This window comes from Lacerta agilis, chromosome 6 (assembly GCF_009819535.1).
Source record: "Lacerta agilis isolate rLacAgi1 chromosome 6, rLacAgi1.pri, whole genome shotgun sequence".
Lineage (NCBI taxonomy): Eukaryota > Metazoa > Chordata > Lepidosauria > Squamata > Lacertidae > Lacerta > Lacerta agilis.
In genome coordinates, this window is record NC_046317.1 from 55,005,282 (window position 1) to 55,019,391 (window position 14,110).

The following is a 14,110-nucleotide window of genomic DNA, read 5'->3' on the forward strand; positions in this document are numbered from 1 at the left end:
ATGCAAAAAATTGCTTTTGATGTGTTATATCCAGCAAAACCCTACTTCGAGTCAACCCAAAGAAATTAATGAGCCTAAATTAGTCACGCCCATCAATTTCAATGGTCTGCTCTGACTAATGTTGGCTATAGCGAAAAAAGAGCTTTTCAGATTGTGACGTAGATATGCCACACCTTTTATCAAATATAATCAGCTTTCTTAGCACTGCTAGGTTTTGGCTGGCCCTTCCTGCCTTGGCCTTTTCCTTGGTTGAAAATATTTTTAAAAATAAAACTTAGAAAGCTTTAAGTAGTGATTGATTGATGTATGGCTTTCTGAAAAGCCCAAGCTACTGTTAACAAACTGATGAAGACCAACAGTGCTGGGATCATCTGAAATGAGGAATGGTCGTCCTGTTGCTAAAATAAGCATTCCCTGCATATAAAGTGGTGCTTATGAGCCCAGCCTTACGTTCACATGCACCAGAAATGTAGGTGTGTAAAATGAAGAGAGAAATGGCGATTGAAATATCATTATGTGAGTCATAGAGCTCTGAGCACTATATAGTCATTTTGTACTTTTGGAAGTAATAGAAACTGAGTCTGAAGTCTGTAAATTCAGAGCAACAGTAGCTGGGGTTCAAATTGTAATAGTCACTCATGGCCTACTGGAAGGCAGGGGGAAAAAAAGACAGAAGAATTAACATGCCCAAAATTATTGCAGTTCTACTGCTGTTATTTTATTATGTGATTGCCTATTCAGCCATTTATTCCCCTGACACTATAGTTTGTTTAGGCTAAATGCCCAGGGAGAGAAGGGACCACCAGATTCACTTTCATTTGAATACAGCATCTATATTTTATAAAGCAAGAAAATGGAGAGCTCAGTTATAATCAGCACAGCCTCCACCTTACTCAACGCTGTCTGCACCCCCTGTGTCTTTGAGACAAATCTGCTCATTTGACTAACTAAATGTAGCTGGTTTTGTGCTGACTCTACCTGCTGAGCTGATACAGTGGAGAAAGAGAGAGAGCAATTTTGCATCATCCGTCTTTTTAATAAGCAAACAAACAAATAAATAGTCTAGGGAGACATTTGATCCAAAACTGTGTTCAGTAACCTCATAACTTTGGTATAATTTAGTTCTGCATCTAGCTCGTGGCCTGGAATTTCACAACACGCACAAAACTGCAGTCCAGTCCTTGGTTTTAAGGCAATTATCATGATTGGATTTTAGATGAAATCTGGATGCTTTTTGATTTAACAGGTTAGTGGATGAAATCTTCGAAACAGCGTAGATGAAAGGATTTCTTGCCACGATGGCTGTGAGAGATGGAAGGGCTCAGGTGGCTGACTTTGCAAATCCCAGAGGACTCGTACCCAGTGATACTGTCTTTCTACTGTGTAAACCAAGCATGCTGAATTTGAAGTCTGGGAGCAGAAATTGTGAAGGCGGCTATGCCACATCTTTCATTCATGGCTCATTGTGTTGCCAATACTAGTTTATATACAGAACCCTGTGAATTACTTAAATATACATGAATATGCATGGTGTATATATCTATTATGTCTCAATACAGAGTACTGCAACAGATCAGGACTTCTTAAAAACTGATTTGTCCAAGGTTGTATGGCAAGCAGAATCCGTGTCCTACGCTTGCCCTTTCGCTACCCTCTCTTCTGATTCCCCCTTCCAAATTTGCTTTTCTTAATATGGAAAGTGTTTTGCTTAGCTTTACTCTTGTGAGAGAGAAACAGCTGAGTGAAGAAGTGCTGTGCAGGTGGTGAACCTAGTCGCAAATAATGCAAGCCCAGCAAGCCGTCCTCACGTGGCAAAAGTGACATGAAAGGCCAAGTGAATAATGGTGCAAGAGGTGCAGACGTAGTGCTTTCCCATGCGATGCTATAAGTGTTCTTTTCTTTTCTTTTTCTTTATATATTTGCAAGCCACGTATCTATAATTCAGATGTGGAATCTGTATGGGTTGAAATGTACCTAAGTTCATAACTTGCTCCTTCTGTCTGCATTAATAGCACTTACATGTGCATCACCAGAAAGACTCAAGGTATTTAATGTCATGTTAAAAATAACCTTTGGATTTTCAAATGATTTGGGTCAGCCTTTGTTTCTTATTTGAACTCGCAAAGAGCCTCAGATTACAAAAGGAACAGGGTTTGTGCATCCTGCATTCTGTGCAATAATACTTGCCTGAATGAAGTGGCTTTGGAATCTGGTGAGTATTACTAGCATCGTACCTTCATTGTAGTGGCATATTTATGAAAAGTGTCAGGGCTCAGTATGCAAATGTTTAGGGGTCATTTGTGCTTGCTCTGTGGGAAGAAAAATGGTACTCTGCTCTTGCTCAGAGAACCTTGTACTTATTACATAGTGTCCAGGGCTAACATGCATTGATGATATAATACTTTAACTAGATCACACAAAGGATCTTCCATCAATATAGTCCTATTTGTTGGAAGAGGAAGGGCACACTTTTTACCACTTTATAGTAGTAGGGATGCTCTGTTGCCCAGGGGAATTAGAAATGTCATGACCAAAAGGATTCTAGGTTCCTTTACTACTTGGAAACATCATCCCTTGTATCACCACAAGGATCATATATCCCTGTTTACTTCGAAGTAAGTCTCAGTATGTTCAGTGGAGCTTACTCCTTTGTAAGTGTTTTAAGAATGGTAGCCTTACTTGGCTCCAAAAATTGCCTGTTTCAATCATGTAAATGGAGACAGCTGGAGCTACCCTCTCAAAAGGATTAGATAAGGAAAGTACGAGAGGTAATGAACAAACATTAATTTAACATGTCAGCTGAAAGAGGCCAAAGATCCATCTAGACGGGAATCATTCATTTCAACTTTGTATTTATTCTAGGGCAACACTGACACACAATAAATTGGGGGGGGGGAGAGAGAGAGAGAGACAGAGAGAGAGAGAGAGACTCTCAAATAATACCAATGTATTCACCTTTTGGTGACAGTTCGTAATATTTCCACCTTGCGGTCTTTTGCTACTCATATTTTCTTGGTTATGTTGCTTGATTTTCATTCATCTTGATATAATATATGATTTGTTGTGTATCTTTGTGCCTCATCCTTGCCTCTAATGTTTTGTTGTCAGCAATTGATTGTTGGTTTTTTATCATTGATTTTAAACTTCTTTATCATTGTGCTAATGCTATATTACTTATATGAAAAAGCATTGCCTCAATAAAAAATAGTGGCTGCTTTCAAGAGGCAATACCAGCTCTGCTTCCAAAGTGTCACAAAGTGGTGCATCCCATTTTGTCACCTGAGGCACATTGGGAAAGTGCCGCTGCTGCGCCATCCCCACGGAAGCATCCCATATGTAGTGCCTGCGTGGGCTCTGGCACCAATGGGCTCTGGCAAGATCTTGTGAGAAACCAGAAAATGGCACAACTTCTCTGCCAGTGGTGGAAGTGGTGGGGTGACCAGAGGAGTGCCACCTCATGTGTTTTCACCACCTGAGGCAGCTGCCTCAGCCCTTCTCATGGGTGGGCTATCTCTGGTCCTAGTCCTTACTGCCAAATGAAGAACTGAAACTCCCAGCTCTATACTTCTGCCAAAAGCTTTAATGCTTAAATCAGATCAGTACATAAGGCAAACTACAGGTTACAATGTTCAACAGGGACGTAAGAGGATAAATGGCCAAGACGTTGGTCCAAAAAGCAACACACACCCTGCTCCTTCCTTTTGAAGAGTGGGGCAGGCACAACTATTAGTACGGCAAGTGGCCACAATCCCAAGACAGGGCAAGCAATCAGGCCGTCCTTTGTGAGGGGGTTGGCTGTGCAAGGTTTGTTTGCACCTGTGCTGGTGTCCCCATGTCTGTAGATGACATTATTTTTTTGTATGATGGATATAAACAAATCAGCTTAGGAGCTAGAGAAGATACTGAAGAGGCAGCTGGCTTTTTATTCTTGAAGTTTAAGACAAGAGAAGTTGGCAAAGAGAACTGAATCAGAGAAATTAACTGGCATCCAAAGACTCAACAAACAGGAATTAGATAAAGGTCGCAAAAAAACTTGTATAAAAAAAATATGTACCTCTTCAGGATCAAATATGACGGAAACTTAAACACTATAAAGATCTCAAACTGCATTTGATATGAAGATTAAGTGGTTAAAATGAGTGTAGGTAATGGGAAGCTTGAGTTCTGTTCTTTGAGGTTGATTCCTGCTCACCAGTTGCAAGTAAACTCATCCATGTCTTACAGAATTGCACTCGCCTCCTCCGTTCCGTTTGTTGAACTGTAGCACAGATTCTGAAGCCTACAATGGGAGCATCTGTGGAGCTTGTCTTGTTTTCATTAGCCTTCGTCTCTTTTACAGGTAAGAGCTTCCTCCATCTTGGCTCAAAGGTCAGGATCAGCTTTAGGCTGAGCCTGGAGACTAACTGAACTAAAGCCAGTGAAGTAACAATCCTGTTCATACTCTCAACTAAAATTCAGAACATGAAATTATCTGCTAACATGAATTCTATCGTTGACCATATATATTGTGTAAATGTAATTTGGCTTATGTATATTTGCAGTGTGGAGTTTATTTGACTGCTGCATTTATTGTGCAGGTGGATAATGACATTTAGATGCGCTGCTTGGGACAGAGGTGGGGAGCCAAGAGTCCTTCAGATACTGCTGGGCTTCAGCTCTCATCATCCCTGATCATCGATGGGATGGTGAGAGCTGGAGCCCAGCAATATTTGACAGCCACTGGGTTCTCACCCCAGAATTAGGGGAACCAAGTCAGTGAACCAAGGCATGTTGCATTTTACAATATGTTCAATGTATGTGATAGGGGATGCACAGGCTCCAGAATTTGCGTGTGCATTTTAAAAAATTCTTACCTGCTTCCATCCTGTCTTTGCTTAAAACTGTGCTCCAGGTTCCAATCCACAAGGGAAAATTGTTGTTGTTGTTGTTGTTGTTATAATACCCCACCCATCTGACTGGGTTGCCCCACTCTGGGCAGCTTCCAAAAAAATATAAAGACACAGTAAAATGTCAAGCATTTAAAAAGTCCCTTTGTAGACATGCTAAGCCCTTCTGCTTCTCCCGCAAGGGCAGACTTTACTGTTTTGGGATGAGAGTCCCTCTCTCTCTCTCTCTCTCTCTCTCTCTCTCTCTCTCTCTCTCTCACACACACACACACACACGGGGGGGGGGGGCAGAGAGAGAGAGACAGCTATGACTCTGTTGCCCAAGGAACAATGTTGAGGGCAAGGCTTTTGCCATTATCCTCCACAGTTGCCGAGGGGATACAACCTTGTCTCCCTAGGAGATAGAAATATATTTGCATTGACTTCCACAGGAGAAGGGCAGGAGGGATGGGACAGGAAATATGCGTGGGGAAAGTTTCATGCCCCAAGCAATAATCTTGTAATCCCAAGAATCAATGCTGGGGGTGGGCATCTGCCCCCATGATGGCTCTTTGAGATACCTCCATTGACTTGCATAGGGAGGGCATAGAACCACGTGAAACACAAATGCAGTTTCATACCCCTCAACTGTCCCGATTAAATTGGGACATCCTGTTTTGGGAGGTTGTGCTCTCATGCGAGAGCACAGCACCCAAAAACCTCATGTGAGTCCCGGTTTTCAGCCTTGACATGTTGGGGGAGGGTATGCAGTTTTTAATTGTTGCTCCAAATCACTGTGATTGGAGTGCCCTGGGAAAACAATTCACTCTGATTAAAAGCTAGCCCTGTCCATCAAGCAAAAGATTCCCCAACCATTACTTCTCCACTTTCTCCCCTCTTGAGCTCTGGGCATTTCCCCAATAAGCTTGGTTTTATTTCTCCAGGCGGGGAACCAGCCGTGTATTTTTGGAGAGCCGAGGCCACAGACCAGCTCAGAAATTTAGCAAATTCCTCATGCACCTTGGGGGAGCTGCACTTTTGCCTCAGAAATGTGGGGGCCTTCCCTGAATCACACCAATTCAGCTCTTAATTTGGGGTACACACAGAACCAAAACACGCCCCTATTATTTGAACATTATCCTTGGATCATCCTCTAGCTCACCAAGCTGGTTTTTTGCCATTATCGTTGACCCATTTGCTGCGGCAGCTTCCCTTTACTGGTTGTACTCTCCATCCTTCACCTTAATGCACAAATCTCCATTTTCCGTTCCATCCAAACTATTGCTGTTTCTTAGATGTCTCAGGCTACACTTTAAAAGGTTGATCTCTCAGTGGGAAGGCTTTTCATTTCAGATGACTGAGAATTAGATAATGACTTGGAGCTAATTCATCATCTTGGGGAGAGGCTGCTTCGATGTCCTTTATAAATATCTAATTACCTTTTAATGTTGCCGGAGTCTCTTGGGAAGGTGGCTGGCCTAGTTCAGGAGGCAATTAGCCTGTGTGGAAACTGGTCTGACCCACATATGTTGGCGACATCAAGGCAACACTAGGTTTTGCTGTTAACCAGCTGAATTTAGAAGACTTTCTTGTATGTGCTCAAGCAGAGACCATAAGGAATAAGTCATCTACAAAGCCCTACAGGAGCATTTCCTAATGGCTGTTAACATATGACACAAAAGATCAGTATAACGATGGCTGGATGGGTGGAAATTTCTCACTGTGAGCATGAACAAGGAACCAGGATGGAAGACGGTCGGAAATGGCTTCATCCCAAAATGGTGTTGGCTTAAGATTTATCTTTGAGATTTGAGAAAATATCTAGAGCTTGGTATCCCAAATTAAGACTGCCTTTTCGGAAAGGAAAACCAATATTTGGCTAGGTTTTCCTTGGGCAGGAGCTCCAGTTGCCTTCCCACCCTCAAACTCTTACACAGTCAGAGTTGAGGAAATAGGAGTTGAATTATTCTATAAATTGATAGAGACTATAAATTGATAGGCTTGCTGTTCTTCTGTGTTTAGATCTGAAAGCATTGTTGCAAACCTTAGACAAAACCCTTTACGCCTCTGTTTTGTTGTACAATACTGGCAAACTTCGGCTAGAGAGGACTGAAGCTCTTGTGTAATGCAGCGATAAGATTTTATGGTAAACAAGTGCAAAATAATTGTTCGAGGGAGTCTAGAAATAGCTCTGAAGAAGAAGCCTCAGAAACATCACAGTGTTACTGGCTGAAGATATATCCATCATTGTGAGAGCTTCTCTTTAGATCTGTTCTGGTTTTCTTATAAACCATGTATACCTTCTCTTTTCGTATGCCAAAATTCAGGTAAACTGCACTGCATTCTACGGTGCTTTCTCCCAAGTCAGTGTGCTTAGGAGTGCAATCTTACAACACACTTCTAAATGAGTTTACTCAGAGGTGAGGCCCTTTACTCCCTTGCAAGGGTGCGTAAGTCTTAAGCACTGTATTTACTGCTTTGTGTTCATCTTGGAACTTTAAGCCAGTCTGAGCAGTAGCTGTATTTATTCTGCCTGTTATTTCTGACTTCATGGGCTATACATAGGTTTGAATAATCCAATATTTCAAAAAAATGGATCTGCTTGTGAGTACTAAATGCTGTCTGAGCCACAAAGAGCCAACTGGTAGACATCAGTGTGATGGAGCTGTTGCATGAGTGATGGTGCCCCTTTCCTTTCAGAGGAAGAGAGCTTCGTATACCTTCCTCAGAACTACAGCTTTGCTTCCCCATAAAGTAGGCTGCTGGTAGGGTTGCCAGTTTTTCACCCAGTCTCTACAGCTCTGCCTTTATAGTGCATTGATAATATACAGGAATGAGCAACTAAACGTTGGCACACAAAGAATGGGTAGTCATTTATTACCTGCTCTTTTTTTTTTTAACTGCACATCAAGCTACTGCTGAACGGCACAGGATTTCACAGTCTCTTGTACTGTCTGTCCTATCGATCTTTCTCTCTCTTTGCCACTGGTGGCATGATGTGGTCCTCCAGTAGCTCACGCACGGCTGCTCCAGCCATGCTCCAGTCAACACAGCAGATGTGGTAACTGGAAAAGGCAACACACTGACCATGAGAATTTTATTTTACGTTGCCTCCACATTTCCTTCCCTAGGACGTGCCGCAAACGCAGGCTGCCCTTCCATCACACCTGCACCCACCTTCTCTTCGAATCACATGTTGTCATTTCACCCAGACACCTTGAAATCTCAGGTGGGCACACTTGGCCAATCTTGCATGCTCCAAGATCAATACCTGACAGCTTGTACTCCACGGCCCTTGCACAGACATATGACGAGGGCAACAGGGGACGCGGCCAGGGAAGGCAGAGTTTGGGCAGAATTAAATGGGAGATTAGCCAGGTTTGCTTCTGCAATCTTCTTTAGAAGAAAAAAAAAAACACCACTCCCCTGATATTTGGAACCAGGAGCTTGAGGTTTAACAAACAGGGCTTTTGAACGCAAAATATCTTGCAATTATCATGAATTATTTATTGCGTTTTGAGTACCCTCCGTGAATCCTGTCCCTTTCTGCCCTTGCACCCTCCCCCCCCCCCGACAGCCACCCGCCCCACAAATGACTCTGAGCTTTAAGTACATCTGCTTTTAGATACTGGAATGTCATTAGCAGATTACAATCTTCCTTAAGTCAATATTGCATCCTTATTGTTCTGCTGCCCCGTCAGTGTCAAGGACAAAGCCACTTCCAGCTGAGACAGGATAAACATACCTCTTCCCAGGCTCAAGTAGGAGCAAAAGAGCCTTTCATCGCTGTTATTGTTTTATCTTTTTGTTGTTTTCAATTAATCCAGCGTTATTTGTTATCAGCACAAGTGGTGCGTGGACGTGTGGACGTTACCAAAGTACCCCCACCACCACGGAAAAAAGGTGGTGGGGAGCCCATTATTGACATACATGCAGATGTATTCCATACAATCAACAAACCCCTTTTCGTTTGGTCACATCCACACCATACAATTAAAGCGCATGGCTTTCCCACAAGCAATCCTGAGAACTGTAGCTCTATGAGAGGTAAACTATGGTACCTCTTTGTTGAAAGCCAGGTGCTTTAAATGTGCATTGAATGTGGAACTGACAATAGTGTGACGTAATGGTTAGAATGCTGGACTGTGACCTGGGAGACCAGGGTTCGAATCCTCACTCGCTTATGAAGCTCACTGGGTGACCTTGGGTCAGTCACCATCTCTTAGCCTAACCTACCTCACAGGGTTGTTGTGAGGATGAAAAGGGGAGGAGGGGAACCATGTATATCACCTTGTGATCCTTGACTTCATCCTCCCCAGCCTGGGGAGGATGAAGCCAACCCGAACTACTAGGAGCTGCACTGGATCTGGGGGCCTGCGCACGACCACGCAAAAGGCACCCCCCCATTTGATGTGGGGAGCGGTCATTCAGCAAAGCGGGGTGTGTGGCCCAACATAGATCGGTCCCTGCTAGCTACACATAATAAAATAACTGGCTTAGCTTAGCACTGCATGAGGTGGCTGCGATGTATAATTGGCTAATGTCTAGGCAGCTGCAGAAACTAGGTTAGTGTGCTCCCCCCCACACACACACTTTTTCCTGTGCATAAGCTGAAACAGCCCAGACATAAAATAAGAGATCTCCAAGTCAAGGGGATGGTGAACCTGAACTTTTGTCCTGCTGGTCTTTCCCCCAGTCAGAAGCCACTCTTGCGTAAAATATGGTGCTTGTGGGAACAGCAAGTTTGAAACAATCCCATCCTGTCCATTGCAACAAAGGAGGGAGAGAACGAACTGGTGAGATGGCAAATAACTCCATTCTAAACCACTCGGGAGCCTCCCTCCCGCCAGCCTACTGGCTTCATAGAGCTCTAATCTCATCACATAATGAAACAGACTAGCTAGGTTTGGGAATTGGTTTCAAGTGGCAGAACAGGCGCTTTCAAGATAATGGCAATGAGTCAGGGATGCAGCACAGAGTTTCTTTTTCCCACCCCGGCTACTACAGCTTTGCCGATGATTGAAAGCTGGGTGGGTCTGAAACAGATTTCGTTTTGAGGAGCCGCAAAGCTTTGTGACGCAGCATATGCCTGTCTAACCGTTCACATTGAAACAAAGATGGATGAACAGCTTCTTTTTGTGATATATTTTGATTACTAAAAACTGGTGGGTGGGGAGAATTAACATGAGCGAAGGCAGATATAATATGAAAAGGCAACTTGCATCCTATACCTCAGTCATAGGTGATCCTGGCTTCTTTCTGACTTTGCAACTGAAAATTCAGATGTGCACAGAAGCAAGTCTAATGATGTGTCAGCAGCTGGAATTTATGGATGTGCCTTGCGCCAAGTCAGAGCATGGCTCCATCTTGTTCATTGATCCATTTAGTAAATGCACTCCAGAGTTTGGGGTAGGAATATCTTCTGGCCCTACCTGGAGATACCAGGGATTGAACCTGGGACTTGCTGTGTACAAAGCAGATGTTCTATCACTGAGCTGTGGTCTACCCTGAGACAAGCTCTTGCATCTTGCCTCAGCAAATAGGCATGGGTCCTATCTTCGGAAGAAGATCTTGCAACTCTAACTAAGAACCTCAACCGGCCAGCATTTTAGGATTTTTTACATGGTTATTGTAAATAACTTAGGATCGCTATAAATGGTTGATTTAATCTATCTATGTCAGTTCAATATTCAGGTAAGTTCAGTATTTGATTTTATTTCAGAATTTTTATGCCCCCTTTCAAAACAAAAGCCCTCTTAAGGTAATACACAACCAGCATCATCAGGATCATGACAACCACATAACATATAAATTTAATGTGGAATGTTGCATTAAAGAGCAGTATATATATAATACCTCCAGATCAACTCAGCAATCCAGATAAAACAAGTGGAAGTTTAGCATTATATGACATCGAGAACTACAACCATTTAAAACCTTCCCCAGTGTCTTTAACAAAAAGCAGATCAAAATAAAAACTTATTGGAGGCCTCTTTAGAAAGAGCTTATGTGCATCCTTTGAGATTGAGTTCTGTTGACATGAGGCCACCACTGCAAAGGGCCTGTGCTTGCTGTGCGAGTCCTGAAGGATAGGAAATGCAAAGCAGGTGAAGCAGTATGCTGAAATACAGTTTTGCAAGGTTTTGAGCATCACAACACCTCTTTCTGTTGGGTGGAATGCTGAGGCTGGAGAGTTCGCAGCAGCTATCATTTTGATTAAGTGTTTCCTACTGCATCAGTTCTGTACTCAGTCTGAGCATTTCAGATTTCTTTCACCTTCTCATGCAGTCTTGAGGCCAACAGAGAGTACTCTAAGGAACTATGGACCAATCTTTGAAGAACAACCACGTAACATCATCTTTCCAGAAGGATCAACAGAGGAGCAAATACTGTTGGTTTGCCAAGCACGAGCCAGCCCTCCTGCGACCTATAGGTGAGGTTATGTGATCATAGCAGCGTTTTTGTTGGAAAGCCTATGGCTGTGATATACACAAGCGTATGACAATGGTTTGTTGTTGTTTTGCATTTACACATACCCTGCTGTCCTGCCCATTCATCTCAGGGACCAAAGGCAAGCATTTTATGTCCCATTGAATTAAACGAAAATAGAGCGCATTCTAACTCGCTCCAGTTGACATCCATGGGATTCTAAACAGGGCAATCCTATACTCAAGACTAAGTCCTGCAGAGTTCAATGGGGCTGATTCTCTGGAAAGTGCATATAGGATTGCAGACTACTGTAAGTATGTTGGTTTGAGCTCTGTTTCATTATTTCCCTACTCAGCTTCCTCCCCACCTTTGAGTTCAGAAAACTTTAGGGTATTTTAGCTCAGTGGAATAATTGCTTAATTCACCAAACATAAATGGTCTGTTACATTGCTATTCTGGCCTGGGTAGGTTGTTCTAACTCAGGCTTCCTCAAACTCGGCCCTCCAGATGTTTTGAGGCTACAATTCCCATCATCCCTGACCACTGGTCCTGCTAGCTAGGAATCATGGGAGTTGTAGGCCAAAAAACATCTGGAGGGCCAAGTTTGAAGAAGCCTGCTCTAACTCATCAGTGGGGGGCCTCTGGTCCAAATGCTTAATGTGGCCCACCACATCCCTCAATCTTGCCAACCAAGCCTGTCCCAATAAGCCCTGTCCACCTGCCAATCATTCCATGTCATTTTCTGACTTTTATCATTACTCGCCTTACTTTGACTAATGGCTCAGTTGGCACATCTACTAAGTTCTCGTGATTAAAATCTAATGTTAGATTGGAGATATGCTCTGAAGCATTAGGCAAAGGAATCTCTGATCTAAGCATCACAGGCCCAAGACTGCAGATAAGTCGTCTTCTGTTCGTGCAACTGTGGTGCAATGGGTCACTGCGTCTGGCTGTTAATCAGAAGGTTGGTGGTTCGAGGCCACCTGGGGACAGCTGTGGGCAGGATTGCTGCATTGCAGGGGGTTGGACTAGGTGGCCAACTGAGCCCTCAGGCTGAAATAGGTTCCCCACCCTCTCTGTAGTTATTTTCTCTCTCTGGTCTGTCTCTTCTCTCTATGAATCCACTCCAACACTTCCCTTTCTAAGTCCTTTTTCTTTTACGCTGGCTATTTTTCTTTCCCACCCCAGTTGTAGTTGGGGTTTGGAATCATGACTCAGAGTGCAATGAAGGGGAAAGGAGTCTTTAACCCAGGCATAGGCAAACTCGGCCTTCCAGATGTTTCGGGACTACAATTCCCATCATCCCTGACTGCTGGTCCTGTTAGCTAGGGATCATGGGAGTTGTAGGCCAAAAACATCTGGAGGGCCGAGTTTGCCTATGCCTGCTTTAACTCTTTCCCTGTACACAATGGTCTCAATGAAAAGTGTCCTTCCCAAATGTTTGGAGCTGGGGAAAGTGGGCCTCCTTACAGAAGTCTGGGAATAGCGTTGCTATTCCACTCTGGAAGCAGAATAGCAATGGTTGGGCGCTGCTGAAGGGTCCCTATCCATGAACAGGATAGGGCAAATTGAGAGAGCATTTTTCAAAAGACTAGATCTGGAAAGCAGAAAGGCCTGCAGAGCAAAGTTAAATAATTTATAGCAGTATCAAACAAACCCAGTCAGAGATGCTGAGGCCAACCCTAGTGAGTGATGTGCTTCCTGGTGAGATAAAACACAGCCTAAAGGGTCTTATCTCTTAGAATAATCATTGAGATTTGGATTTTCTTTAGTATTCGATAAAGTGCAGCCATTTCTCCCACTGATTACTGGGCTGGCATTGTAGCTACTGAGACAGCATCCGCCTTTCAGCCACTGTCCTACAATAGGTCCTATTGAGGGTTTTTGTGTACGTCATAAATGCCAGTGTGTGTTGTTATTCAGGACAATGTTAATGTGCAGCTGTGATGACTCTGTTCTTTTCCCCCACTCCAACCAAATACCATTGTCTTGGCAGGTGGAAGATGAATGGCACAGAGATCAAAATAGAGCCAGATTCCCGTTATAGGTTGAATGGGGGCAACCTGGTGATCAGCAACCCAGTGAAAGCCAAAGACACTGGGTCCTACCAGTGTGTGGCATCCAACTCCGTGGGCACAGTAGTCAGCAGAGAAGCTTCCATTCGCTTTGGCTGTAAGTCACCCGTTGATGTTCTCAAGTGGATTTTCTGAAGACAATTTGGTGCAGAAGAGGAATAAAACAGAAGGGAGCCAAGCAATGTGCCACCCATGGTTCCCTGGCAGCATCACAGCCAGGGGGGCAGTGAAGCACCGAGAAATTGGATACACTGGCATGTGCCCTCAGAAATCATACAAATTGAGCAGGCTGAGCAGCAGGGATGGGGTAATAGAGGAGGCTGGGGACTTGAGGGAGCCGCTCAGGGTGCCCAAATGGTCGGCATGATCCCTTCTATTTGCCCAAAGGGATCTGCGTTTAGATGAGGACAGTGGAGGACAAACAAGGGGGGGGGACACGAATGAGGACACCAGTCCCTTTCATTGTCCTGTGGGAATTCAGGCACTTGGATAATGGTTCTGAACATTGCCCCTCTAAGGAGAGTGAGGTGGCCCATGGATATCACAGCTATTTCAGGAGGGCCAAATGCTGGACAGCAGCATGGATTAAAACTGACTAACATTTTACTGAGCAAGAGAAGGGTGGTGTGGTGGTGTTGTAAGAGCTCCAAGCATAACCAGGTTAAAGTTCTTGAAGTATGTTTTATAAAGGGAACTTTTACCAACTATCTGACTTTTAGAAGACATCTGAAGGCAACCCTG

At 43.8% G+C, this 14,110-nt stretch overlaps 1 protein-coding gene across 4 annotated transcripts in view; it reads left to right on the forward strand.

Moving 5' to 3' along the window:
* CNTN2 (contactin 2) overlaps positions 1-14,110 on the forward strand; it is a 56,871-nt gene that overhangs the window by 19,880 nt on the left and 22,881 nt on the right. For all 4 annotated transcript variants that reach the window (XM_033152790.1, XM_033152788.1, XM_033152791.1 and 1 more), the window contains exons 2-4: positions 4,225-4,339; positions 11,154-11,298; positions 13,291-13,466. In XM_033152790.1, the coding sequence (XP_033008681.1) occupies positions 4,285-4,339; positions 11,154-11,298; positions 13,291-13,466 (376 nt within the window). In that variant the 5' untranslated portion in view covers positions 4,225-4,284. The remainder of the gene's footprint in view (positions 1-4,224; positions 4,340-11,153; positions 11,299-13,290; positions 13,467-14,110) is intronic.